The 27,930-nt window shown below is 47.1% G+C and overlaps 1 protein-coding gene across 1 annotated transcript; it reads right to left on the bottom strand.

Annotated features, from left to right (window-relative positions):
* Window positions 1–8: 8 nt before the first annotated feature.
* ERCC3 (ERCC excision repair 3, TFIIH core complex helicase subunit) lies at window positions 9–27,410 on the bottom strand. The gene is made up of 15 exons (XM_072757490.1): window positions 26,884–27,410; window positions 26,391–26,596; window positions 25,297–25,533; window positions 22,790–22,839; window positions 22,295–22,430; window positions 21,935–22,099; window positions 21,231–21,435; window positions 19,335–19,649; window positions 13,819–14,003; window positions 9,997–10,199; window positions 9,135–9,231; window positions 7,506–7,623; window positions 4,182–4,300; window positions 2,086–2,238; window positions 9–461 (listed from the first exon to the last, which is right to left on the bottom strand). The coding sequence occupies exons 1-15, from the start codon at window positions 26,900–26,902 to the stop codon at window positions 330–332; spliced, it is 2,340 nt and encodes a 779-aa protein (XP_072613591.1). The 5' UTR covers window positions 26,903–27,410; the 3' UTR covers window positions 9–329.
* Window positions 27,411–27,930: the final 520 nt, after the last annotated feature.

The following is a 27,930-nucleotide window of genomic DNA, read 5'->3' as shown; positions in this document are numbered from 1 at the left end:
AAGAGTGGTCAAATGTTCCATTTCTGTTTATTCAGGACATTAAGATAAAATACACCTTAAATATTACAAATATTTATATACAGGAATGGCTAGTCCCCATGATTAAAAAGCGGTCTGAAAAAAACCCCAAAATATAGTCTCCGAACATTTTTAAGCCCTAGACAACCCGTGAAGACAAAACCAAGGTCTTGATGCATGTTCTTCAACACAGTTAACAAACTCTGAATCTAGCTCAGCCTGGGCGATGCTACAGGAAAGAACGTGGATATGGAAAATCCCTACCCAATGCTGGTGCCGAGCACTCAGCCTTCACTGTGACCCTATGGATGTCATTTCCGGAAGCGTTTGAAAAGCGGATGCACATGCTTCGTGGAAGCCTTGCTCCGTGCCGAGTGGTACTCCATGTACACGGTGTCATCAGCTCCAGACATGGAGCTCATTGTGCCAAAACGCCGAGACACCTATGGGGGAGACCCAGTCCATGATTAGTTTCCAAAGGAAAAGACACTCCTTTTTTAACATTTATATTCACAGTAAGCTTTATAAAGTTTTAAAGTTTAATAAATACTAATTTTTAAAAAACATTTATTGACCACTTATTGTGTCTCAGGCATTGTGTGAAGCAGTTTACACATATTTACATGTGTAAATACATCTGTAAAATCTTACAGATGAGGAAACTGAGGCACAGAGAGATTAAGTAACTTATCCAAGATCACACAGCTCTTAGAGATGGGACTTGAACCCAGACAGCTGGCTTTAGCTTGCCTATTCTTAACCATGTCATAAGAGAGGCATGACTCTGCCTCTCTTAATGACAATTTATAAACAGAATTTTTCAAAAGTAAGGGCAGCACACCCTCAACACCTCGAGACTCCACCATAAGGCTTTGAATCCAGTGGAAAGCCAGAAAACCCTGAGCTTGAAACTTGGCTCTACTTCTCACTGGGTGACCTTGGACAAACACCGAATGTCTGAGCCTCAGTGAATGCATCTCTAAGATGGGGAGAGCCTCACCTGTGTTGACAAAAAGTGGGGTGAACAGAAATCACACAGGCAAGGGTCTGACACAGAGCCTGGCACACCACTTGCACCAGACTGATGACAAGGCGAGTATGCAGACAGGCATCAAGCAACACCTTCAACAGCCTGGCCTTAGAGAACTCGCTCGGTTGGTGGGGATTACCAGACATCACTTTAGCACACGGTCACAGGCAAGAAATTTCCCTGAAGCATCCATGCATGGAGGGTGCCCACAGGGGGGAACCAGTCCCCATGTTTGGGGGCAGAACGGCCTCAGGCTGGAGGGAGAGCAGCATCAGCCCAGAGGAAGCTGCTTTTCTTTTCTTGTCCCAACCACTGCTCGCCTTTTGGTTCTAATATCAATTTAGTTTTCGAAGCACTGGACTAAAGTGTACTTTTCTCTTGGAAGGGCCCAATAAGAATGCCCCATAATGGTACTTTCATTAATCATGCCACATTATATTGGCCTGGCACATGGTAGGTATTCAGTATTTGCAGAATAAATGGAATGTTCATCATTCTCAGAGAACTCTAAATTTTCCCAAACAAATATTCATACTGCAATGTGAGCTCATTCTCAGACCCCCCTCACAGCCTGAAAGGCTCAGTTCTATCACTAATAAGGAAGCCAGAGCTGAAGTAACTTGTCTGAGACCCTGGGCTGGCAGGCCCAGGCCCACAGCACCCCCTCCCACAGCCACCCCTGCTCAGGCAGCAAGCCTGAGGCCACATGTGTCACCCTGGGCTCCAACATCAAGGCACTAACAGAACTCGGACCAGATGGAGAGGCAAACAGAGTAGGAGGCCAGCTACAGCCACCACGGACTCAGCCACGTGAAATGATGTGTAGGAAAGGATGCGCACCAAAAGGTTAATAGGGGCCATTTCTGTTGCTCTCTTCTCTGTGGTTTCCTGCGTTTCCAAGTTTTTACAAAGGTCACACAGGTGTGTGCGAGTGCACATGCACACACACACACACACACATACACACACAGATAACCACATGCGTGTGTGGAAGGCTTCTCTTCAGGAGATACCTGGCGCCTCATCGCCTCACTCACCTGGCTGGATTTGGAGCCAAACTCCCCTGCCACCACCTCTTCCTCAGCATCCAAGTCAGTGGCCGCGAGGACCTTCTGCAAGAGCTGCTGCTGCTCTTCCCTCGTGGAGAATGCCAGCTCTTCGTCCTCCATGCCCGCCAGCTTTGTGATCACCTGTGGAGCCGAGAGCCGCAGGCCTCATGTCCCCTCCTGTTTTCCTTCCCTCGGGCCCATTGGTGCAGGTGACTAACCAAAGAGAGCTCCTCTCTGGCATTCCAGAGACCAGCTTCGGAGCCACCTGAAACAGGGAGCTTAACTGATGACTGTAGGGCAGGGAAGGCGAAGGAAATTCCAGAGAAGCCTACTCCCAAAACAACAGACACATGATCACTTACAGATGATCAACAGGGGCCTTGGCAACTCTAAGATGTCCCTTCTGGCAGTTTTCCATCCTGCACCAGCTATACGAAGGGACCAGAGACGGACAAGCCTGCTGTCCCAGGGCAGGGTCTTTAGCCTCCTGGGCTTCGGGTAGGAGGGAGCACTTAGAAATGAGAGCCTGTCAGGTGGACTTGCAAAATTTTTTCTAATTGAGCAAAAGAACAGCACGGTAGTGATTTGGTTTTCCTTTCTCTGGGCTTAACTTACTACATGGCCTACCTATCCCCGAAGAAAGCCTGGATTGAGAACACAGAGAAATCTTGTTTGCCCCCCTGTAATTCTTCTCATCATTTTCATTAAAAGCAAAGTCCCAGAAGCAGGGATCTGGCTGAGGCCTTCAAGTGGCCGCAGAGCCCGAGGACAGATACCGGGCACTTTTGCCCTGGCCCAATCACCCCTCTGGGAACTCTGGGCTCATGATCCTGGGAACTCTCACCTGGCTGCTCTCAACGGGCAGTGCTGAAGGCAACGAAGGCAAAGGCAGCTCCAACCAACACAATCCCATGACCAGGTGCCTTTCTGCCAAGCTCACCTTTCAAAGAACCCAGAACACTCCCTGATTTGGTGCTTGTCTCACCCTTGATCTCTTGTTTCACCCTTAATATCACCCCTGATCTCTCCAGGATCAGGAAGTATGAATGCTGTTTTCATCACATACTTTTTACGGATACATATAAAGGCCATCACACAAATCCTTCAAAATATGGTCAACTATCCTGTCCTCTGGCCCAGCATGAGAAGTGTGAAACTGTCTCTGCTTCTGTCTAAAAAAGGAGGAGTTAGACAGCCCTGACCTCTTGTCTCTGGCTAATAACAGGAACTCACCAACTTGTGAAAAGACACAATCAGAAGCATCTGAACAGGCAGACTGTAGTCTCTTGCAAACCAAGAACGCGGAACCTACATGTTCTAGGGGCATCCTTTTAGTTCTCTACTTCCAGCACCCCCCACTCACCCCCACAAATAAAAATCTTTAAGGACCTTAAATCCTGACATAAACTTACCATATGCGTCAATAGGAAAGAAAGCAAACACATCAGTCAATGGAAGTCAGCCAAAGCTTTAGGATCCCCAAACCGTGCAACCGCCAATTGTGGACAGCTCTGATGTGAGGCCCACTCAGGCCTGGGCCACCTGGAGGAGCAGCTCAACAGAGCCTTCCTGGTATTATAAATCAAGTATGTGAACAATGGCAAATTGGCATTTGGCATTTAGAAATGGCAAATTCTAAAGCTTTGGCTGACAACCATTGCTGGTGCAGGAAAGTAACTCTAAGGGGCTCAGAGGAGCACAGTGATGGCCACATTTCTGCAGGATCTCAGGTCCTATGAGGCTAGCACATTTTCCCACTGACAACTAACACTCTTTTCACAAGACAACTGTAAAACATTAACAAGTAGAGACTCCAAGCCTTCAGAGGCCCCATTCTTTGACCATTCACTATGACAGGAAGCTGGGGGCAGGAAGGAATCTTGCACAGTATCTTTCCTTAAAGTCCTTGGCAACTTATGCCGAGATAAAGGGAACCTGAGGCAGGGCTTCCAATGCCCTAATGTTCTGTGCCTGTCTGAGCTTTTTCCCACACTGGTGCCAACAGCAGTTCCTACCTTCCCCTGGAGGCATGGGTACAAAGAAATTCTTGGTTCTATTCTGACAGGAGATCAATGAATACATACCTTAAAGCTATAACCCTGATCTACCAAGAATCTCTGCCGCTTGGTTGAGTAAGCCATTTCCTGTGTGTCCTGGGATACCAACGAGTAGAAGAAGGCATTATACTCCTCAGCAACCATCCCTTAACAGAGAGAAGGAGAAAGGACAACATTAGCTGTCAAAATGCCAGGAACCGAGGGTCCTAGGCTCAAAACTTAAGTACAGCTGATCCCTGAATAATATGAGAGTTAGGGGTACCGACCCTCCCCCCACACAGTTGAAAATCCACATGTAACTTTTGACTCCCCCAAAACTTAACTACTCACAGCCGACTGCTGACTGCAAGGCTTAACAACAACATAAACAGTTGATTAACACATACTCTGTATGTTATATGCATTACACATTATTTTTTAGTATAAAGTAAGCTAGAGAAAACATTAAGAAAATTATAAAGAAGAGAGAATACATTTACAGTACTGAACTACAGTTATCAAAAAAATCTCTCACAGTGCAAACTGTGTTATTCGAGGGCCAAGTGTAATGCAGTGGGAGAGCTTTGCAGTCAGGAGGGCTGATGGCCCTGACTGTGCTTAGGCACTTGACCAAAATTAAAAACATCTGTGCTTTAAATGGCATCATCATGAAAGTAAAATGACAACCCACAGAATGGGAGAAGATATTTACAAAGCATGTATCTGATAAGTGATTTGTATCTGGACTGTATAAATAACTATTACAAATCAATAATGAAAAGACAAATGACCCAATTATAAAAAGAGCAAAGCATCTGAAAAGACATTTCTCCAAAGAAAATAGACAAACGGCTAACAAGTCCATGAAAAGCACTTAACATCATTAGTCATCAGGGAAATGCACTGGTGCCACAATGAGGTACCACTTGGCACTCCCCAGGATGGCCAGAATCAAAAAAGATAATCACAGCTATTGTCAAGAAGGTAGAGAAACTGGATTCCTCATATATTGCTGGTAAGAGTGTAAAATGGTGCAGCCATTTTAGAAGACAGTCTGGCAGCTCATTAAAATGTTAAACAGAGGCCACAGCTGATGCAACAATCTACTCCTACATATATCCCCAAAAGAATTGAAAAAATATGTCCACACAAAATCTGCACATGAATTTCATAGCAGCAATATCTCTAAGAACCGAAAAGTGGAAATAATCCAAGTGTCTATCAACAGAAAAATAAATAAACTAGATGTGGCATGCCCACACAATGGAGGATCATTCAGCAATAACACGAATGAAGTACTACCACCTGCTAATAGGGAAGACCCTTTTGAAAATGTCACACTAGCGAAAGAAGGCAGTTGCAGAGGGCCCAGACTGCACAATTCTGTATGTATGCAATGTCTATAATGGGCACGTTCGTCAAGGTAAAAATAGAGTAATGATTGCCTGCAGTTGGGGCTGGGAGGCAAGGAGAAAGGAGTGACTGCCAGAGCGAAAGGGTTTCTTTTCTGGAGTGATGAGAATATTCTAAACATAGCCTGTGGTAATGGCTAAACACTTTGCAATTATATTTTTAAAAAAAAAATCACTGGGGGTGCCTGGGTGGCTCAGTTGGTTAAGTGTCCAATTTGGCTCAGGTCATGATCTCAGGGCCATGTGATCATACTGGGTGTGGAGACTGCTTAAGACTCTCTGTCCCGGGATCCCTGGGTGGCGCAGCGGTTTGGCGCCTGCCTTTGGCCCAGGGCGCGATCCTGGAGACCCAGGATCGAATCCCACATCAGGCTCCCGGTGCATGGAGCCTGCTTCTCCCTCCGCCTGTGTCTCTGCCTCTCTCTCTCTCTCTCTATGACTATCATAAATAAATAAAAATTAAAAAAAAAAAAAAAAAGACTCTCTGTCCCTCCCCACCTCCTCAATGGGCACATGCATTCTCAGTCTCTCAAAAAAAAGAAAAAAACCACTGAATTGTACACTTCCAACGGACCAATTGTATGGTATGCGAATTCTATCTCAATAAAGTTGCTAAAAAAAGAAAAAAGAGCTCAAAGAGAAAACCTAGAACAGATTCATCACAGAAACTAGGACAGAAAATACTGCAGCCTATAAAACCTGATCCTTCTGGACAATCTGCAGAGTTTTGCTTCACAATTCAATTGTCAGCAAACTCAGTACCTGTGTACTGCCTCTGAATTCTATTGTTTCTTAGTCTTACAAGAGCTCAGAGAGGCAAAGAACGCAGCCAAATGCCTTATATCAAACAGTATTTTTTTAAAAAAACAAAATCCTACTCAAATTCAAAGTGGTTTTCAAGTTAGATGTGTTTCTTTTCTGGGAGGTGATAAGGCATAAATTATGAATTATGCTCACATATGCTAGTCAGATTATATTCTGGTCAGTTTATAAAAGCTGCACTTTATCCAGTAGCTTCCAATATTCTGTTACACAAGCCTTATTCCTCACAACAGCCCTGCAAGACAGGATGGCACTTGTACTCTGGATGACAAAGCAAGGCTCACAGGGGCAAACTACCTGCAAGGCCACAAAATTGGCCAGGTGCCCAAGTGCATGCTATTTCTACTAATGTGCCCTGTCTCCGTATTAAATACAATCGGCTGCCTCTTAAACACATTCTAATATGGTACGATTCCAACAACCAACACACTAACCTTGTTTCCGACACTCAAGCATCTCCTAAGAGAGGAAAGTGGATTCCCGGAGGACAAGCCTGTGTCCTCGTCTTCAGGCCTGCTTGGCCTAGGAGAACAACCCCGGCCATCTCTAAGCAGCAGTGTCAGTGCCTGCCTTGCCCATGGTTAGGGTCTGGGCCCTTTTACCACAGTGACCACAGAGACACTCTGACCTCTTGCATGTCCTCACGTACTGAGCATGTGACACCTCTGCAGCAAGCTGCCACACAAGACGGGACTTTTGCTGGGTGGTGTGTGAGGCAGCCATCTGCAGCTGCCCAAGTTGCTCTTACCAAGCCTTCCCCTTACTCCTGACTCAAGGTCCAGGGTCCAGCTTCAGCTCATACAAGTCACTGGTGGCCAAGCCCTCTGTGTCTATACCATTACACACTGCCTTCCTGGCCCCTCTTACTACCTACCAACACAGGCACTCAGCTTAGAGGATGCCCATGTGAACCAGGTGGCTGCCATGGAAAAGATCTACATATTAACCCCAAGGCATGAACTAAGAAGAGCCAAACAGATCTTGGTCCTTGCTTTGGAACCTCTCCCTGCAGAATGTATGGGGCCCAGGGGCCTACCTTACCACTAGGAACACACAGGCAGCTTAGCCTACCCTCTTTCTAACCAAAGTGGTTCAAAAGGAAAGATTTCCTGCAGCAGAAGGGTAAGGCCACCTTTACCTTTTTTGGCTCGGAGCACTCGCCCCAGCCTTTGGGCTTCCTGCCGCCGGGAGCCACCGTGAGATGAGATCTGAATGAGAACATTTGCTTCTGGCAGATCAAACGATGTGTCGCCCACCTACAGAAATGAAACAACTGAGAGTTTGGGGAGGTTTTTTGTTTTGTTTTGTTTTGTTTTGTTTTCATTTGGGATGTAAAGAAAAAAAAATCAATTGGCCTTGAATTTAAATAAGCTCTGTAGATAATGTAGAAAGATAATCACCATCCTCCTCTTCCTGTACCAGGGTCCTGTGGATGCAGGTAGGCCTCAAGGATTAGTGTGAATTCTCCTGGAAACTATCCAAAAGAAGCTGTAAGGACCTGTAGTCCCCACCAGCTGTCTTGGCAGCATTCCCAGTATAGGCTGCAGGGGCCCAGAGATGAGAGGTCCCTATCAACAGAGACTCTGCAAATGACCCCTCTTCTTTTTTGCTACAGAAACATGTCTGCACAAAACCATCCACACTCTCAATTGGAGGTCAATGAAACCACCAGTACCTGTGGGACACATGATCTGGAAGGGGCCACTGTCCACACTGGGCTGCATCTGGCTCTGGGTGGCGGCCTCAGCTCGAAGGTTCCAACCATCAAGGTTCCTAAACGCACATCCAAGTCTAGCACTTACTGAGCCAGCCATGATCACTTATGCATAAATCTCATCTATTTTGAGCTTTGGGTCTATTCTAATCTGAAGGACTACTCTGCATTGTTGAACCACGGCTGCTAACACTGTCATCAAGCTAGGCCTTCGTGAGTTTGCATCATGCTCACATTAATCACCCACCATCAAGGTACACGAGGAGCCAGAAGCAAGGCTGCCCACGACCCACAACAATCTCCAACTCCACAAAGACACTTCATCTGAATGCCTACTTTTGCCACAACAGGTAATGAAAATTTCCCCCTTAGATAAGTAAACATAACTTAAAATTCCTATATCCCCAAAAGAAGTGGGAAAAATCTCAAATGAAGAGACTTTAGGGCAGCCCAGGTAGCTCAGTGGTTTAGCACTGCCTTTGGCCCAGGGTCTGATCCCAGAGACCCAGGATCAAGTCCCAAGTCGGGCTCCCTGCATGGAGCCTGCTTCTCCCTCTGCCTATGTCTCTGCCTCTCTCTCTGTTTCTCTCATGAATAAATAAAATCTTTAAAAACAAACAAACAAACAAACAAACAAAAAAGACTTTAGAGATGCCCAGGTGGCTCAGCGGTTGAGCATCTGCCTTTGGCTCAGGGCATATCCTGGAGTCCTGGGATTGAGTCCCACACTGGGCTTCCTACATGGAACCTACTTCTCCCTCTGCCTGTGTCTCTGCCTCTCTCTGTATCTCTCATGAATAAATAAATAAAATCTTAAAAAAAAAAAAACAAAAAACAGACTTTACAGATCATCCACAGTACATTAAACCCTGCATCTGTTCCTTCTGCTACCTGTCAGAAAGCATTCCTCTGTCCCCAGACGCGGACACACGGGAGTGAAACTGACACATGAGGTCCCTTCAGAAACATGAATTCATTCCCCAGAAATCACCCAGTGTCCCCCCAGCCCTGGGGGTGCTGGTGTCTCACCACCACCCTGCATGCCACACAGACCTTGGATATGAAGATGGTGTTGATTTTGGGGTTATGCTTGAAATTCTGGAGAATCTGCATCCTCTCTCCTTGGGATGTGGGACCATAGATATAGGGTCTAGAGAAGAAAGAAGCTGCATTAGGAAGGCTACAGAATCACCCCTCGATTATTCTGGAGGCGTATCAGAGGGAAAGGGAGCTCCTTCAAGGTTTCCCTCTTTCACGAAGCCCTCCATCATGCAAGGATAAGGATATCAGAAGGAGGCCCATAAAAATGAGCGGCTACAGACCCTGAGCCAAGGATCTGGTCACCCACTCTCTTCAAGATTCTCCCCTTTCCTTTTTCCTTGGTTTCTCGACTATGCTTTTTCCTGAGGCAACATCTCTCCATCTAAGCTTAGTGTCTACACAAGTAGTGCTAACACAGAATCCAGGTGGGACTGTGGGCGGGGGAGGACATTGGTGGTGTTTCCTGAGAAGCTCTTTCTAGATGTAGCACCACAGCTGGGATGCTGGACCAGTCAGCCTTGCCCTCTTGGCCTCTGGCCCATATAGTCTGACCTCAGCATCACCGGAGCGCTCATTTGGCCGCTATTTCAAATGCCAACTTGCACCCACCTCTGGAGCCCAGCTCAAAGATAGTGCCCCACCAAAGCAGTGCAACTCCAGCCCCTGTTCCCTGGGCTTAAGGGACCCAGGCTCCCTTTTCCATATACTCTGACCTCTGAGTCTGACCACTTGCTCCTCTGTCTTACCCAATTCATAAGAAATTCCCGAAAGCTTCGAGAGAGGAAAATACGCAAACAAACAAGCAAGCACCTTCTGTACTCTGGCTCAGAGAACACAGGCTGCCTGGCACCAACCCCAACCTCTCAGTCCTTACTTGTTCAGTCTAATGGCATATTCCTTCAGGGCAAACACGTTGTCTGCAAAGACAATAATCTTGTCATTCCTCCTTTCGTGAAACTTGATCAGAAACTGGCAAGCTCTGAATTTGTTAGGGTTCATGGTGTACAGCAAGATTCGTTTCTTGGTTTTGATTGCCACATACTCCCGGTAAAACTCAGGAGACATTGGGCACCAAACCTGTGACACAGAAAGAATCAAGGGTCAGTTTGTAAGTTTTAAATATAACGTGATTAGAAACTTTTGAAGGCCATTCACTTGGCAGAACTAGCTTTAAAATAAATCAAAACAGGGGTGCTTGGATCTCTCTCTTGACTTTGGCTCCGGTCATGAGGTCAAACCTCACGTCACGCTCCAAGCTGGGCATGGAGCCTGTTTAAGATTCTCTCTCTCTCTCCTTTAGCCTCTCCCCACCTCCTCCTCTCTAAAAAGAAAAAAACAAAAATAAAAATAATTTAAAAAAAAATATATAAATATACACATATACCCCAAATCAAATACCTAATGGTGAACCAAGACACTCTATCTCTTAACACATAGATTTTTTTTTTAAAGATTTATTTTTATTTATTTATGATACACATAGAGAGAGAAAGAGAGAGGCAGAGACACAGGCAGAGGGAGAAGCAGGCTCCATGCCAGGAGCCCGACGCGGGACCCGATCCCGGGACTCCAAGATTGCGCCCTGAGCCAAAGGCAGGCGCCAAACCGCTGCGCCACCCAGGGATCCCCAACACATAGATTTTTAAATCTATCCATATCCAGGGAATTACTTTTACAACAGCTCCAAGTAAGGGAAATCAGATTCTCAGCCAGTGGTACAAGTAATCCCTCTTGTTTTAGACCACCCTCCACACACAAGTCTACACACAGCACTGCTATGGAGAACTGCACACATACTTCCTAACTCTGTGGAGTCAGCCTAGCAATGACATCCTAGGAATATTGAACACACCCTCGCACCTAGATCTTGGTTGTAAATTCCATTGTCTTTTAGTAAAAAGGGCAGCTTGGAGAAATGGCTGACTCCAGAGCCAGGATAGGTCGGAAAATTACCAGATGAGCCTAAAGTATCTTGCTGTGCCAGAAAGCAAAGTGCTCAAAGAATGAGCTCAAAGAATGACATGAGGACATGTCAAACGGATATAGAAGCCAGATGGAAGTGGGTCCCGTTGGTCACATCTGAGACAATTTGATCATTCAAGGATGACAGTAACACTCCTGAGGGCCTCCTCTGTGCAAGGCCGGTGCATGAGCCACTGGCAAGGTAAGGGAAGCTCAGACAAATATACCGAAGTGCCACGTGTTTCAAAGGTCTCAAGGCTGTGAACACACAAAAAGGACCCTCTGGAAATTTTGTATGGAACAGGCCATAAAGCCTATACTGACAAGCTCCAAATTCTGTGACTAGTTCCACTTCTCTATGTGATCACCACAGACCCTTTCTTCACACTGTCAGCTGCCATCACTATATGCCTAACACTGGGCTGAGCTCAAATTCACAGGTTTTGCTGCTGCTGCTGTTTTCTGGTTCCTCTTAGGCCATGTCCTGTCCATGTCCTCATTAAAATTTCTAGTTCTTTACAGCCAAAGCAATTCTTTTTTCAGTAAAATCTCTAAAATCATACATTTCACAGAACACAAATGGTCTATAAACACATGAAATGATACTCAACATCACTAGTAAGCAAGAAAATATATATTGAGATAAAGGAATACCATTTTCATAATGTTTCAGCAAAAATTAAAAGAAAACAAAACAGTATTATGGGTTGGAGAAGATGTGGAAAACCTCACTCACTCTTGATGAGAATGTCAACCAATACAACACTTTAGAAAACAGTTTTCTAGGACACAACTAATAAAGTGAGTATCAGTATAGCCTTTGACCCAGAAATGCTATTTCTAGGTGTATCTGCCAGAGCAGTGAACTTCTCAGTTGAATCATTTTACGTAACAAACTAAACATCCATATGCACAAACACAGTTTTATTAAATAACATATACCCTTAATATATATTATGCTTTCTGGTAGATTCTATTCTATTCTGATCAATAAATAAAGCAATGTCATCATCTGTTACAGAATCACAGTCCACAGTGTGAATACTGCTTTAGAAAAAAATTACCCAAAACCCCCCAAAACAAGTACAAAAATATGTGCAGCAACATCGTCGTAACAGGAAAAAAAAAAAGAAACTAGACTACAACCCAATAGAGACAAAATAAATGAGTGCCTCACTAGGGCTGAGAGCAGAAGCAAGGATTCATGGCAAACAGACATGAGGGAAATTTCTGGGGTGGTGATAGGGCAGTGGGAAGTCCTAGTCTAAAACTGGAATGTGAGGATGGCCACAAAACTCTTTATACTTACTAAAATCACAGAATTTATAAATCATATTATTTACTTAAAATAAGTGAGTGTTAAGAAACATGAACTTATACCTTGGATAAAGGTATTAAATAGTCAACTTAGCAACCCCAATGTCTGTCAACATTAGAGATTTTATTTTTATTTGCTGTGTAATATTCCATCACATACCAAATTGCTGTATACTTATATAATGGAATACTATATAGCAATTTAAAAAATTGAACTACAGCTACTTGCAGCGTCAAAAAAGTAATACTGGGATGCCTCGGTAGCTCAGTGGTTGAGCGTGTGCCTTTGGTTCAAGTCATGATCCCGGGGTCCCAGGATGGAGTCCATGCAGGGAGCCTGCTTCTCCCTCTGCCTGTGTCTCTGCCTCTCTCTGTGTGTCTCTCATGAATAAACAAAGTCTTAAAAAAAAAAAAAAAGTAATACATTCTGCAAGGAATAAAAGCACTGAAAAAAAGATATAAAGAAACGGGTCCTATTTATATTTACATAAAGATTTTTTTTTTTAAGGCAAAACTATGCAAAATAGGTGAGGGCAATGAACACAGGAAGTAAAATAATAAAGGAAAGCAAGAGAATAACAAACCCATTTCCATAATAGTGGGTACCCTGGCAGGGGGAGGAGAGAAGCAACTGGAAAGGAATAACAGGCCTCAGAGATGCCGCTCTGCATCGTAAGATGGGTGCTGGGTATGAAGACGCAACTACAGGGTGGGGAAGTTTTCAGCAAATGAAGGCTCCCTGCCCAGGTTCTTCAGACTCACCTTTACCCAGCAGGCCCCCTTCTGCCTTTCAGAACAGAGGCACCCTACCCTAGCCAATGAGTAACAGTCACTTCAAGGTGCTAGAGAGGATTTTTGTTGTTATTCCCTCTGAGAAGACTTACCTTTAACTGTGTACTTTAAGCATTTACCTGTGCAGGTATTCACTGTAGAACCAAATTGGGACAATGTGTTTCCTGATGTGTTCAGAAATAAAATGATCTAGGCCACAGGTGCCTTCGGGGGCATTAAAACCAAGGGGCTTTGACACGGGGGTGGACCAAATGGCTGCCCACACAGGACCTCCCAAGAATCCCTCCAGGGTGAGGGTGGGCGGGAACATCCTGAGGCTCAGGCCCAGAGAAGAGGAGGAGCAGCAGGGGCTCTGGAGTCAAACCAGCCTGGGTCACCATCCCAACTTGGCCCTTACTGACAGGGCACCCCCAGAAAGTGATTCTGTTTCATCAGCCTGCAGAGCTGATAGGACACTGCCGACCTCACAGAGGGCCCAAGGCAACAGGGTGAGGTGGCGGTACTTTTGCTCAGGTCCTGGCCTGTGAATCTGTCCGTGGGGAGTTGAGACGATCCCTTTTCCCTGAACCCCGGGGTGCAGAAGAGATCCCTCCCCTGGGGACCATGCTGGGAAGGAGCCAGCTACCTCAGCGCACTGCACTTTGGCGATGTAGCCATTGTTTTGCAGCTCCATCCAGTTGGCTTCGTAGAGCTTGGGCCCAATCAGAAAATTTAAATCGACGATTTTGTCATCCTCCCGGACTAGGGTTGCAGTCAAACCCAGCTTGCAGTGGGCCTGCACGATGGTGAGCACCCGGCGGAACATCTTGGCTGGGGAGACAATCAGGGCATTCACACCGTCACTTTTTTAAATGCTCAAGGACCACACACAGCCTTGCGACTTCACATTGGCCTGGGGTGCCATGTGGGCTAACCCCGGGGTTTCTGAATCACAGGAATCTGGCTCTAGACAAGAGTGACTAGGCAAGAAGGCTTAATCATCACTTTCAGATCTGTCCAAAAGAAGGAAGAAAAAGAAAACAAAAGAGAGAAATGGCTTTAGGGAAGCTCCAGGTTAGCAAACCGTAGGATCCTTCCTCACAACATCTAAGCTACCAGCAGGGGCGCAAACGGCAACTTGAAACACGACCTACAACACCTAAAATACAATTGCATTCTACATGATGCAAGGCATTTGTTTGCTCTGAAACTTGTACCCAGGTTGTCAGGAAAATGGCTGGGTAACTGGGGAATCAGAGAACTGGAAAGAGCTGGATCTCCTCAGCTTCCCACCATCTTCCCAGAAACCAAGGAAAAAACAGGGAGACATAAAACCCCAGGCACCCTGACCTGCCTTGGAAATTCCCTTCTCTGTGCTTTTCCAATAAGATTCATCTGGTCAACCAGCAACCTCCTGTTTTTCTCTCTTTGGCATTATTAGAATTCTTTCTGATTTATCAAACTAAATAAACACGTAAGTGGGTATGAGACATTAATTTCAAAAACCCTAACTGTGGGTTTTCATGCGCTCATCTTTTAAAAATCCTAATACTCTGAAAGAAGTATTGACTCATGAGTGGGGCTCCTGGGTAGCTCAGTTGGTTAAGCGTCTGCCCTTGGCTCCGGTCATGAACCCAGAGTCCTGGGATCAAGCCCCAGGACTCCCTGCTTGGTGGGCTCCCTGCAAGCAGGGAGCCAAGGAGGGAGCCCGCTTCTCCTTCTCCCTCTGCCGCTCCCCCCGCTTGTGCTTTCTTGCTCTTTCTTCTCTAATAAATGCATAAAATCTTTTTTAAAAATTAAAAAATAAAACATGTTTGAGTCATACTTATCTTATAATACAATTAAAGGTAAGGTTAGTGATACTGCAGAAACAGACGTTAACAATTTGAGGAAAGAGGGGTTAGACTGCACCAGAACACAAGCCAAAAACTAAGAACACAGTGAAACAGCAGAGGGCTGTCTAACCCCCAGATAAAGACCAGGTCTTCCAAGCCTAACACAGTTCATACATACACTTGACAGATGGAGACCAGAAGCACAATTATGTCCGAGGACTGTGCCACTCCAAAAAAGGGTAGCCGAGACCCCAGACAAGGCTCCTCGTGTCAGAAGGGCATGGCAGCCAAGGTAATGGAGACACCAACCTAATGCAGGAGCAGCTCCGGACAGCCAAGAGATTCTATCAACCCAAGGGAAGCATGAGTCTGGACCCCACCCGGACCATCTGCAGCCAGAAAGGCCTTCCTGTGCCATCTGTCCTGCAAACAGGTCACGTCCCACTACCACATTCTTTTAACAGTCATACGGCTGTCAAGAGGAAGAACTCACATACAATACAGTGCATGGCTTGACAAAATTTTACACAAGTAGGTGCTTATGGAATCACCCAGGTCAAGATAAGTGTTCTTAGCACCTAGAAGTCTCTCCTCAGACCCTTCCTGTCAATACCAGCACTCTTCCTCAAAGGAACCATGATCGGACTTCAGTCATCCAAACTTTATATAAAAAGAATCACAATAGGGGGATCCCTGGGTGGCTCAGCGGTTTAGCACCTGCCTTTGACCCCGGGCGCAATCCTGGAGTCCCGGGATCGAGTCGCGTGTCTGGCTCCCGGCATGGAGCCTGCTTCTCCCTCCTCCTGTGTCTCTGCCTCTCTCTCTCTCTCTCTGTGTCTATCATGAATAAATAAATAAATCTTTAAAAAAAATATCACAATACACGTTTTGTGGGTATGACTTGTTTCACTGTGTGTTATGTCAGTTGTCATTTGACATTTGAGGGATTCTTTGTCCCTCCCACTTTATCTCCAGTCCAAGCACAGCATCTGATACTTAGTGGATTCTTAATGAATACTTGCTGAAATAATGAAATCGGCAGTGTCTTGCATGCACTAAGCACTTTATATGCAAGTCCTGCAGTTGCAAATTCCTTACTGATATAGTGACCCAACAGGAGTCTTTTTGGAAGATGTATGAAACAACACAGCAATTTTTTTACCTTTTGCGATAGGTCTCAAAGGTTTATCATTCTAATTCAACGTGGGAGATATTTAACAATCAAGAAACTTACTGTGATTTATTAGAATTCCCTTCTTTAGCACTGGCTTTCTGGCCTAGTGGGCATGGCCAGGCCAAAGGGCTCATGAGACTGAACTCTGAATTTTTTAACAGCTGTTTGCTTTTACTCTCCTACCCAGTCAGAGACAAAGTGGCTCAGTGAACCAGGGAAGAAGGAGACACATACAGACACCCAGGGCAAGCATGAAATTCTGTGGGGGTACCTGTCTGCTTCCTCATTGCCACACAACCAAGCCCAGGCCTGGCTGCTGCCCTCTGGGCCCCAGGACCGAGGCTACAGAGGGACATCAGCATAAACTAAATACACACTCAAGCAGAAAGCCTCAAGTTTTCCCAAGTTTCAAACACAGCCTCCAACTAAGCCGCAATCCCAAACTCATTCACAGGATGTGATTCTCTAGGTCACCAATTTCCAATACAATCAGACCCAATATTACCCCCTGCTCCTTATTTTTTTTTTTAAGTTTTTAAAATCAAACACAGTAAAACTGACTTTTGCTGGGGGGTGGGGTGGGGTGGGTGGGTAGGTGGGATTGGTTCTATAAATTTTAACACATGTATAGATTTGTGTCACCACCACCATAACCAGGATATGGACCCATGCATTCATTACCCCAAAACACTCCCTCATGCTCTCCCTTTACAGTCACCCCCTCCTCAACCCCTGGCACACGCTGATCTGCTCTCCATCACTACAGTTTTTAAAGGTACCATACACTCTGTAACCTTCCAGGATGGGCTGATTTCACTCAGCACATATCTCTGGAAGTTTATGGAAGCTGTTGTGCGCAGCAACCATGTGTTCCGTTTCATGGCTGAGTAGCGTCCCAGGGGAGGGACGTACCAGTTTATCTATCCGGTCACCCACTGCTGGGCATCTTGGTTGTTCCCAGGTTTTGAAGACTCTGCCTAGAGCTGCTATAAACATTCAGGAACAACTTTCTGTGTGAACCTGAGTGTTCATCCTCTAGGATGGATGCCCAGGGGTGGGCCTGCTGAGTCATATGGCAATTTTCTAAGAAACTGCCCAACTTTTCCACAGTGACTGCTCATTTTGCAATTCCTCTGGTGGTGTATGCCAGCTGCTCTGTCCTCTCATCAGTGCTCATTATTGTCAGTATTTTTCATTGTAGCCTCTGTGATGGGTGTATAGTGGCATCTCATCTCATGATATTAATTTGCATTTCCCTCAAGACTAATGATGTGAAACATCTATTCAAATGCTTCTTGGCATCTGTACATACTTTCTCTTTGGTAAAATATCTATTCTTGTCTTTTGCCCATTTTCTAACATCTTTGTCACTGCCAGAATGTCTAACTGGCAATCAAATGAAAGTATCTAAAGCCTACTCCTGATTAGTACTCTTCAAACCTGCTCCTTCTATGGCTTTCAACATCTCAGTTGATAGCCACTCCATCCTTCCAATTACTCAAGCTAAAAACCTCACAGTCATCCCCGATTTCTCTTTCTCAGAGCCCACATCCAGCCTATCAGCTTCACCCTCACAACACATCCAGAAGTAGATGACCTTTATTCTTACTCCTGTTGGGACCCATCCAGCTGCTTCTACCCTTGCCTCCTTCAGTCTATTCTCAGCACAGCAGCCAGGGTGGTATTTTTATAGCCATGATCAGAACATGTCATTCTCTGCTCAAATCCCTCAAATGGCTTCCCTCTTGCCCCCAGTACAGGCCAAAGCCTCTCCAGTGACCTCTGAGGTCCTATGGCATCTGGCCCCCATTTTACCCTGCCTGCTCCTCGCTAACCTTGGCTGTGACTGCTCTCTCCTATGTCCGCCCTCCCACCACACGGCCACTTTCCTGCTGTCAGACCATGCCAAGTACTCTCCTACCTCAGGACAAATACCATTCCTTCAACCTAAAAGACCCCTGATTCCCACCTGGCTTGCTGTGAATTTCTCTAGTTCTCTCTAGACATCCAGGAGTGCTGGAGGGACTCTCATTACACTGAAAAGAATAGATTCGAGCACCACTTTGGCCATATCTCAAATATTCTATGTGAAAATGCCTCTGATTCCATTTCATTCAGAGAAATCTCTAATTTACACTTCTTAATTTGTTAGGGCTCCCCTTCATTTGTTTTATCAAAAAAGATTTGCCTGGAATACTACTCAGCAATAAAAGGGAAGACACTATCAATACACATTATAATATGGACACATCATCATGCGAAGTAAAGCAGGCACATATACAATATATGATTCTGTTAATAAGATATTTCCAGAAAAAACAAATCTAGAGAGACAGGAAGTACTTCAATGGTCCTTGGGGTTAGGGATGAAAGCACTGACTATAAAGGAGTGAGGGAGAGGTTCTAAAACTGGGTCATGGGGATCCCTGGGTGGCTCAGGGGTTTAGCACCTGCCTTTGGCCCAGGGCATGCATGATCCTGGAGTCCTGGGATCGAGTCCCACATCGAGGAGCCTGCTTCTGCCTCTGCCTATGTCTCTGCTTCTCTCTCTCTATCTCTCATGCATAAATAAATAAAAATCTTTAAAAAAAGAAAAAAGTAAAACTGGGTCATGGTGATAGCTGCACAAGTTCACAAATTAACTAAAAATCTTGAATTGTACATTTACGATGGGTGGATTTTATCAGCAGATAGTTTATCACTATAGCTATTCTTTAAAAAAATAAAAGACTACTTGAAACACCTGGAGAAGTAGGGTTCTTATAACACATTAAGAAGCAATACTTTGGGTTTCAAATAAAACAAACACCACTATAGCAAGGATTTCAGTGCTCCTGGCCCAGTTTTCATAGCACCACAAACCAGTGGGTTAAGGGGAAGCTGAGCTGCAACAGTAAACATGTAGGAAGGAGGGAAATACCATTTTCTGAATGACTACTCCAGACCCATAATTAAGGAAGCTGTGAAGGGACACACCTATCCACCACCTAACCTACCCTCACCCTCACCCCCACCTCTTATTTAAAAAATCTACCCACCAAGCCTTTCTAGCAAGACCAATGCACTACACAGCAGCCCTTCCCTCAACCCAACAAGGGGAAATCATTTTCTGTCTCTGCGAAGAGTGGGCGGCTCAGCTCTCCGCCTGCTCACCTGGTATGGTGTGTACTTCATCCAGGATCATGAGGCCCCACTCCTGAGTTTTGAGCCACTCCATGACACGCTCAGCCTCCCAGGACCTTTTGGTGGTGTGGCCCAGCATGGAGTAGGTGCTAATGGCAATGGAGCAGCCTATGGGCTTGTCCTTGGCATCAGAGGTGAAACGGCAGATCTGGCTGTCGTCGATGGTGGACCACATCTTGAACTGGGCTTTCCACTGTTCCACAGACACAGCAGAGTTGCCCAGCACCAGACAGCGTTTTCTCACAGTGCATGCAGCTGTTACACCAACCAGGGACTTCCCAGCACCTATGTGAAACCAAATGGCAATGATGTCCAAGGCCAGGTTGCAATGGACACAGACAGACTGGCTTCATCCACACACAAATCTGGGAGAACTCCTTGATCCTCACGACTGATGTTGTGGGGCACCTATTGCTCCAGAGCCTCTGTTTTCCCTTTTTATAAAAATGAGTCTTGCCCAGCTCATGCACAAACATGAGAATTAAGAGAGACAAGCACCGGGCCCTACTGTATCATTTTTCATGAATTCTGTTCAAATGCTGAAATCTCAAAACAAACCTGACATAAGAGACATTCCTATTATTGCCATTTTGAACAAAAGCTAAGGATAACCTGCCCAAGCCATGGGGAGGTGGCACTGCTGGGGGAGATGGGCCACACAGAGGAGGACTCAGTACAAGGCAGCCTCGATGGTTGCATGGCATGCTGGACTAAGAACTCAGGAATACAGGAAAAGCAGACACTACTGGCACAGAAGCAACATTCCAGGGCTTCCAAGTTTACTATCATCCACCGTTTGAATATCAAGATAAAAGTCAAGCTCTTCCTTTAAAAACAGCAATTCGGGCAGCCCGGGTGGCTCAGTGACTTAGCGCCACCTTCAGCCCAGGGCGTGATCCTGGAGTCCTGGGATCAATTCCCACGTTGGGCTCCCTGCATGGAGCCTGCTTCTCCCTCTGCCTGTGTGTGTGTGTGTGTGTGTGTGTGTGTGTGTGTGTGTGTGTCTCATGAATAAATAAATAAAATATTTCAAAAAATAAAAAATAGGGGATCCCTGGGTGTCTCAGCAGTTTGGCGCCTGACTTTAGCCCAGGAAGTTATACTGGAGTCCCAGGATCGAGTCCCATGTTGGGCTTCTGCATGGAGCCTGCTTCTCCCTCTGCCTGTGTCTCCGTTATCTCATGAATAAATAAATAAAATTTAAAAAAAAATAAAAATAAAAAATAAAAACATAAAAACAGCAAATCCTCCTTTACAGGGCATGTGCATCAAAATCACCTGGGTGATTTAAAAAAAAAAAGGAACCTGTAGGGCCCCCAGGTGAATCTGTTATGACCTCTGGCCAGGAACTCCGGCCAGGACTGGACATGACTTAGGACAAATAGTATCAGACAGGTGCCAAGGGGGCTGTACTGCCCTTTTTTTGGACATACATCCAGGAACATAGTTTCTATGCTAGGAAGTCTCCATATATACACAACTCACAAGGCTGCAAAGATTGAAACCCTAACCCCAGGATGCAAAATAGCACCTTCCCCACATCACCATCTAACCCCAAAACCTGCTCTCTTCTCCAGGGCCCAAGATCTGACACATCGCTTAGTTGATTGACCACCTGTCTCCACCACAAAAGCGCACTCCATGTCAGAAGGGTTGTTCTACCCACTGATGTATCCTCACTGCTGAGGTCAGAGTCCTGCACACAGCAGGCACTCAAATATTTAAGTTCTGAATCAGGGAGTCATCTGACCTTGGCTGTTCCCTGGCCAGGTGTGATTTGGAGAAAAGCACACAAAAGAGAGTGAGGGGAAGCTGGCACATCGAGTTAAAGAGCCTGACCACCTTCTTCATTCGGGTGTCACTTACCACAAGGAAGGACAATGACCCCTGAACGGGCACGTCCGTTCCCAAACATCTTCCGCAAGCTCTTCTCCTGGTAAGGTCTAAGGACAGCTGTGGGTTTCAGGTCAATGTTGATATCGGGGTTAACAGAATCATTCCGGAAGTCATATTCTGCCAACAGAGGATACTCCAAGTGGATGCAACGTTTCTGGAGTTCCTCAATCATTTCCTAAGGAGTGAGCATGAAAGAGGTTTTATAATCTTAGGTCCAAAGGATGCTTATAAACTGTACATAATCTGGGACGCCTGGGTAGCTCAGCAACTAAGCATCTGCCTTAGGCTCAGGGAGTGATACCAGGTCAGGGGATCGAGTCCCACATTGGGCTCCTTGTGAGGAACCTGCTTTTCCGTCTTTCTACATCTCTGCCTCTCTCTGTCTCTCATGAATAAATAAATAAATAAATCTTTTAAAAACAAATAAATAAAAATAAAATGTACATAAATCCAAGAGGCCACTTCCTACATTTCCCTAGGAACTCGTGCAGACTGCCCCACCAGCCTAAGGAACAGGACACGCAGATCTAAATCCATTAGGATGAACGACGCTATAGTCCACAGACACCAAAAAGGAGAAAGCAATACAGGACAGACGGGAACCCCTTCCTTGCACACAGATTGCAGAGTTCATGCAGGGCTGGGCCAGCTTAGGCAGGGGAACCTTCACTAACCTGCTTGACTTCAAAAGATACTGTCTGGGTCTCTTCCTCTTCTTCTTCATCCTTGTCCATTTGTTCATAAAAGTCAAAAAGGTCCGTGGGGATGTCAGATTTACCCTGTGGGTCTGTCACCCGGGAAGTAGAAGGCCCACCACTGCCTTCAGCAGTCTTAGCAATCTGTAATAGAAAGTTAGGACCTAGATCTCTGTATGAACCCTCCTGCTACCAGGCAAGAGCCGAAGTTGTTAAGGGGAACTGCAGTTGTAAGAAGATCATGGGGTCCCAAGGTTGCAAGTGCTAAACTAACCACCCCTAAGAGAACTGACATTCCAAATGCTCCCACCCCCAAGGGTGACCCAGGAGCCCACATACAGCAGACTTGCTCATGAAGGTCTCTGTGATGAGCTCGGTAGCCTCCCCCTCAGAGTTCCGCAGGCGGCATTCCCGGATCACTGGATCCTGTAGAAGATGCTGGATGACATCAGGGTGGGAGCTTTCAACAAAGTACCTGCAAGAGGGAAGGAAGGAGGTGACTACTAACCAGCATACATTTCCAGAAAGTTCTGTTGCTCATCTGATCAGATGGTCTGGAAATAGTGGCTTTGTGCCTCTCTCCACTCTAGACTCTCCCACACCCTTGGCCAAATCTGAGCTATGAGCTACTGGCCAAGATATAACAAAATGAGGGTGTGAGCAAAGCCCTGCTTTAAAGTCAAATAAGGACAGGTCTGAGCCCCAGCTCTACTGCTAGAGGGGAGTGAGTGCTAGTGCTAGACAAACATCCACAGAGTTAGCTCCTTGCCACCCAGTCTGCACAGGGTGCAAGTGCTGGGCACGGGGGGGGGTTGCTGTCACAGAACTCTTTACCTGTTGTGCTTCAGGACCAGCTTGACTTTTCCATAGCTGACAGTACACAACTGAAAGGAGCAACATCAAACAGGCACAATTAGCAATACATCGCTCACTTGGGATACATTCATCACTGGGCAGGTCTTACTACTTACTACTGAAGCAAAGAGTTCATTTTACTTTAGGAAAGCCCAGTGTGCAATCCTAAAGAGAGCAGGTCTGCCTCAATTGAGCTTTTCCTTATTAATCTCTACTTTTGAGATTAATTGCTCTACTTTTGAGATTAATTGCTCTTTTGAGATTCTTGCTCTTGCCTGGCTCTTTCTGATGCATGATGCCTTGATTTTTTTTTTTTTTTTTTAAGATTTTTATTTGACATAGAGAGGGCAAGCAGGTGAAGCAGCGGGCAGAGGAAGAGGGAGAAGCAGGCTTCCCGCGAAGCAGGGAGCCCGATATGGTGCTCGATCCGAGGACCCTGGGATCAAGACCTGAGCCGAAGGCAGATGCTTAACCATCTGACACTTAACCAATGTGCCCCACATGCCTTGATTTATAAAATGCTACGTAAAATCTTTATTTTCCCTTCCCTTTTCTTCTCCATTCCCACAGGCCCCATCCTAATCCAGTGGTTCATCCAGAGGCACCAGCATTACTATAGTTCCCAGCATGAAGCTGGCAGAGTTAAGTGTTCAGTAACTGCTGCATAAATTAAATGCAAAGCCTCCTGGCCTCCCCACCAATGTTCCTATTTCCCTAACTGGAATGTAAGCTTCTTGACAGAAGAGAATACAGCTAAAATCTTCCTGGTTCCCAACAATCTTTAGGATGGAATGCAGCAGAAGTTGTGTGGTAGCCATAGAAACCGGCCTCTCAAGACGCTTGGGTGGCTCAGTGGCTGAGTGTCAGCCTTTGGCTCAGGGCATGGTCCTGGGGTTCAGGGATCAAGTCCTGCATCGGGCTCCCTGCAGAGAGCCCGCTTCTCCCTCTGCCCATGTCTCTGCCTCTCTCTCTCATGAATAAATAAACTCTTAAAAAAAAAAAGAAAGAAGGGGAAGGAAAGGAAAGGAAAGGAAAGGAAAGGAAAGGAAAGGAAAGGAAAGGAAAGGAAAGGAAAGGAAAGGAAAGGAAAGGAAAAGAAAGGAAAGGAAAAGAAAGGAAAGGAAAGGAAAAGAAAGGAAAGGAAAGAAAGAAAAGAAAGAAAGGAAGAAAGAAGAAAAGAAAAGAAAAGAAAAAAGAAAAGAGAGGGGAAAGAAAGAAAAGAAAGAAAAGAAAAAGCAGGAAAAGCAAGAAAAGCAAGAAAGCAAGAGAAAGAAAGAAAAAAGAAAAGAAAAGAAAAGAAAAGAAAAGAAAAGAAAAGAAAAGAAAAGAAAAAAGAAAGAAAAAGAAAAGCTGGCCACTCAGATCTCAGGCTGCCCCTGCTGCTTCCCTTCTGGACCTACTGCTGCCTTGTATCTACACTCTTGCAGGCAGCTCACAGCCAACACCGAGCACAGCTAGTGTGCTGATGCAGGGTTCTTCCCAGCAAGGTGCAAGCCCTTCTCCCTGGGCACCCTCCCCACAGCACAAGAGAGAATTCTCACCAGGGCTCCTGTCAGCTTCTCTGAGTTTGGATATATTAGCGTACCGGATGCCTGTGGCACTTGCCTGCCACTCTAGGTTTGGGGGTCTGAATCCAGCTCCCTTTAGATCAGCCAAGGGCAACAAAAGTCCCTGTCCATCTCTTCTGAATGGCATTCGCCCATCTCTCAGGACAAACCCAGGCATACTCAACTGCTCTTCATATGGAACCTTATGCACTTCAACATTTGGAAGTTCTTTTCCACATTCCCAAACAGAAACTGTCGGCCATTGATCCCATATAGGCATTCAGCCTTAGATAGTCTACCAGTTATAATTAGTCTACTCAGTTGCCATACAGAACACCATAGACTGGGTGATTTAACAACAGAAACATTTCTAGAAGTCCATGATCAAGTTGCCAGTGATTAGTTTCTAGTTAAAGCTCTCTTCCTGGCTACCCTTTCACCACGTGCTCACATGACCTCTTCCGTGTGCACAAAGAGAAACAGACCACATGAGCTTTCTGGCTAACTCTACTTAAAAGGATGCTCATCCTACTGGATCAGGGCCCCACTCTTATGACCTCATTTAACCTTAATTACATCCTCATTCCAAATACAGTTGTGTCAGGGGTCACAGCTTCAGCATCTGAGTTTTGGAGGGGACACAATTCAGTCCAAAACACCATCCACTTTTGGCTGCATTCCCAAATAGTCCTGGCCAGAAGGGCTGAATTAGTATCCCAAGCGTGTTAGTATCCACTGTATTGGAGCAGCTCATGGGAAGGGTGGCCTCAGCAAGCATACCAAGCTGGATCCAGAAGAGGAGCAGCTGGGGTAATCAGTTAGGTGTGCTGACCACATGGCATTTTCACACCTGCCATAGGCCCACAACGTGTAGCATCTGTCCCCACTATTACTGCATTAACAAGGAAGGCAAAAGAGCTGGCCTTAGCCCCCACTTGCCTTAATAAACTGAATAATTCCATCAGGGACACCCGTCTTGCTGAGCTTCCTGAGGTACTCAGTGATGTCACTAGTCTGCAACCCAACACTGACAGCTGCATACAGGGAGTAGGCCGTTAATTTGTATTCATGCACATGGGTTGGTCGGCACACTGGTTCTGCAATCGCCACCAGGAAGTCTTGAGCGTATTTGTAAACTGGAGAGAAGGCTTCCAAGAAGATGTGGCCATCAGGAGCCTAAGAAACACCAAATGGACACAAGAGGCGAAGAAATTAATGAGTTGTAGACACTATCAGACTCTTTCCCAGAGCACTATTCAGAAAGGGCAAGCTGCCCCCAAAAGCGATTCTTAAACACCAGGGATGTTTGTGTAAGCACTCCTTCAGCCGACTGTGAAACCTGTTACTTTAACCAGGAACAAGAAATGCAGAGACCAGAACAGGTTTGCAAAGTCAGGAGCTGCTTCCTAGTTTTCTTGGCAGGGAAAGCCCACCAGATCGGCTGTCCTCAATGCGCCTTTTGGCCAGGTTCCAAAAGAATGTAGGGTATTAATGAATCCGGGTTGAGCAGAAGTGGTACCTGGCAAATACAAAGTTTCTGTTAATTTCTTAAGTGGGGAATCAAAAAATTACGTAACAAGCGGCATTTATCCGGTAAATAAAAAAAAAAGCAGGGGATCCCTGGGTGGCGCAGCGGTTTGGCGCCTGCCTTTGGCCCAGGGCGCGATCCTGGAGACCCGGGATCGAATCCCACGTCGGGCTCCGGTGCATGGAGCCTGCTTCTCCCTCTGCCTGTGTCTCTGCATCTCTCTCTCTCTCTCTGTGACTATCATAAATAAAAACAAAATTAAAAAAATTAAAAAAAAAAAAAGCATTTCCACGCGTGCGGTCTCAGCGGAAGGAAGAGGAGGGAGAGGAATGGCTGGGGACGAACGAGCCCAAGTCCGGCCAGCACTTGCGGCCCCACCTGCTCATTCCTGCCGTGGGCTTCGCGCACGGTGTGCAAGGGACCGGTGCCCAGCAGCTCTGCACAGCGGTACCCGCGCTGGCTCTGGGCCCGCAGGCTCAGTCCCGCCCTCGCCAGGCTCGCTCACCACCCAGAGAGGCCTCGAGGCGTGGTCGTCCTTCAGGGGCATCTGCAGCCTGTAGTCCTTGGCTCCGTATTCGTCCACTTTGGTGCCGGACTCATCCACCTGCTTCCCGGCCGCCGAGGGCACCGCCTCCTGAGAGTCGTTCCCGGGGACGTCGTCCTCATCCTCCTCCTCGTCCTCGTAGTGCCGCTTCTTGGCCTTCTTCTTATCTGCAGATCGGACACAGAAGTGAGCGCGACAGACACCCGGCAGCACCTCCAGGGAGCTCGGCGGCGACCACACCGCGTCACCACACCGCGTCACCACACCGCGTCACCACACCGCGCCCACGCCACGCGCTGCTCGCCCAGGGCCGGTGCGGGCCGCGGGCGTCCTCCCGCTGCAAGGCCTCCCGCCCGGGGCTCAAGGACCGCCCCGCCCCGCTTCCGCGGGGAAGCCGGGCCGCGACGGCACCGGCCGACGGGGACGGCTCCCCCGCGCCCGCACCACGTCTCACCGCGGTCTCTCTTGCCCATGGCAGCGGTAGCCGCACACAGCCCAAGCCGCCGTGTCTCGGCCGCGGCCGCTGCCGCTCTCGGGGCACTTCCGCTTCACACCGGAAGCGCTTCGGCGGGCGCCCCGGAAGTCCCGCCTCCGGGCTCGGAAGCCGGGGCGGCGCGAGCGAGCCGCGTCCGGCTTCAGGCCCTTCCCCCTCCCGTTCTTCCCTCTGGTCGCTGAAACCTTTATGGAGCGTCAGTGTGAGCGTGCAGGTACCGTCTTTAGCTGCCGGGGCAGGACACTGAGCAAAGTAGAGCCCCCGGCCTCCCGGAACTCGGGTTCTGAGAGAGATGGAGGCGGTGGACAGTTGCAGCCTTAGGGGCTCCAACAAGAAATAAGCCGCGCAGGCTGGCAGGGCCGTCCTCGGTCAGGCCCGGGGGCCTCTCAGCTGGCGGGATCACGCAGAGGCTCTGATGAAGGGAGCCAGTGTCCTCCGTGAATCCCCAGGGGGGAGCTGTGTGGCCTCGGACTGGACCACACGGGCTTGCGTCTGATGGGAACAAGCTGAGGGAGCAGGTGGCTGCGAGGAGCGGGGGAGGAGACCCGGGGCCCAGCACCCAGCATGGTGCATGCAGAGGGAGCAGGTGGCCGCGAGGAGCAGGGGAGGAGACCCGGCGCCCAGCACCTAGTACCTAGCACCAAAAACACAGAGGGAGCATGTGGCTGCGAGGAGCAGGGGAGGAGACCCGGGGCCCAGCACCCAGCATCGTGCGTGCAGAGGGAGCATGTGGCTTGGAAGAGCAGGGGAGGAGACCCAGCGCCCAGCATCTAGTACCTAGCACCAAAAACACAGAGGGAGCATGTGGCTGCGAGGAGCAGGGGAGGAGACCCGGGGCCCAGCACCCAGCATCGTGCGTGCAGAGGGAGCAGGTGGCTTGGAAGAGCAGGGGAGGAGACCCAGCGCCCAGCACCTAGTACCTAGCACCAAAAACACAGAGGGAGCATGTGGCTGCGAGGAGCAGGGGAGGAGACCCGGGGCCCAGCACCCAGCATCGTGCGTGCAGAG

Source organism: Vulpes vulpes, chromosome 5 (assembly GCF_048418805.1).
Source record: "Vulpes vulpes isolate BD-2025 chromosome 5, VulVul3, whole genome shotgun sequence".
Classification (NCBI taxonomy): Eukaryota; Metazoa; Chordata; class Mammalia; order Carnivora; family Canidae; genus Vulpes; species Vulpes vulpes.
This window is presented reverse-complemented; position numbering and strand designations above follow the sequence as displayed.

Coding starts and splice junctions, on each gene's coding strand:
- ERCC3 (XM_072757490.1), bottom strand. Junction 22,100..22,294: donor CCTTCATGAGCAAGTCTGCT/GTATGTGGGCTC, acceptor TTTCTATTACAG/ATTGCTAAGACTGCTGAAGG. Junction 4,301..7,505: donor AGTGCTCCGAGCCAAAAAAG/GTAAAGGTGGCC, acceptor CTCTCTGTTAAG/GGATGGTTGCTGAGGAGTAT.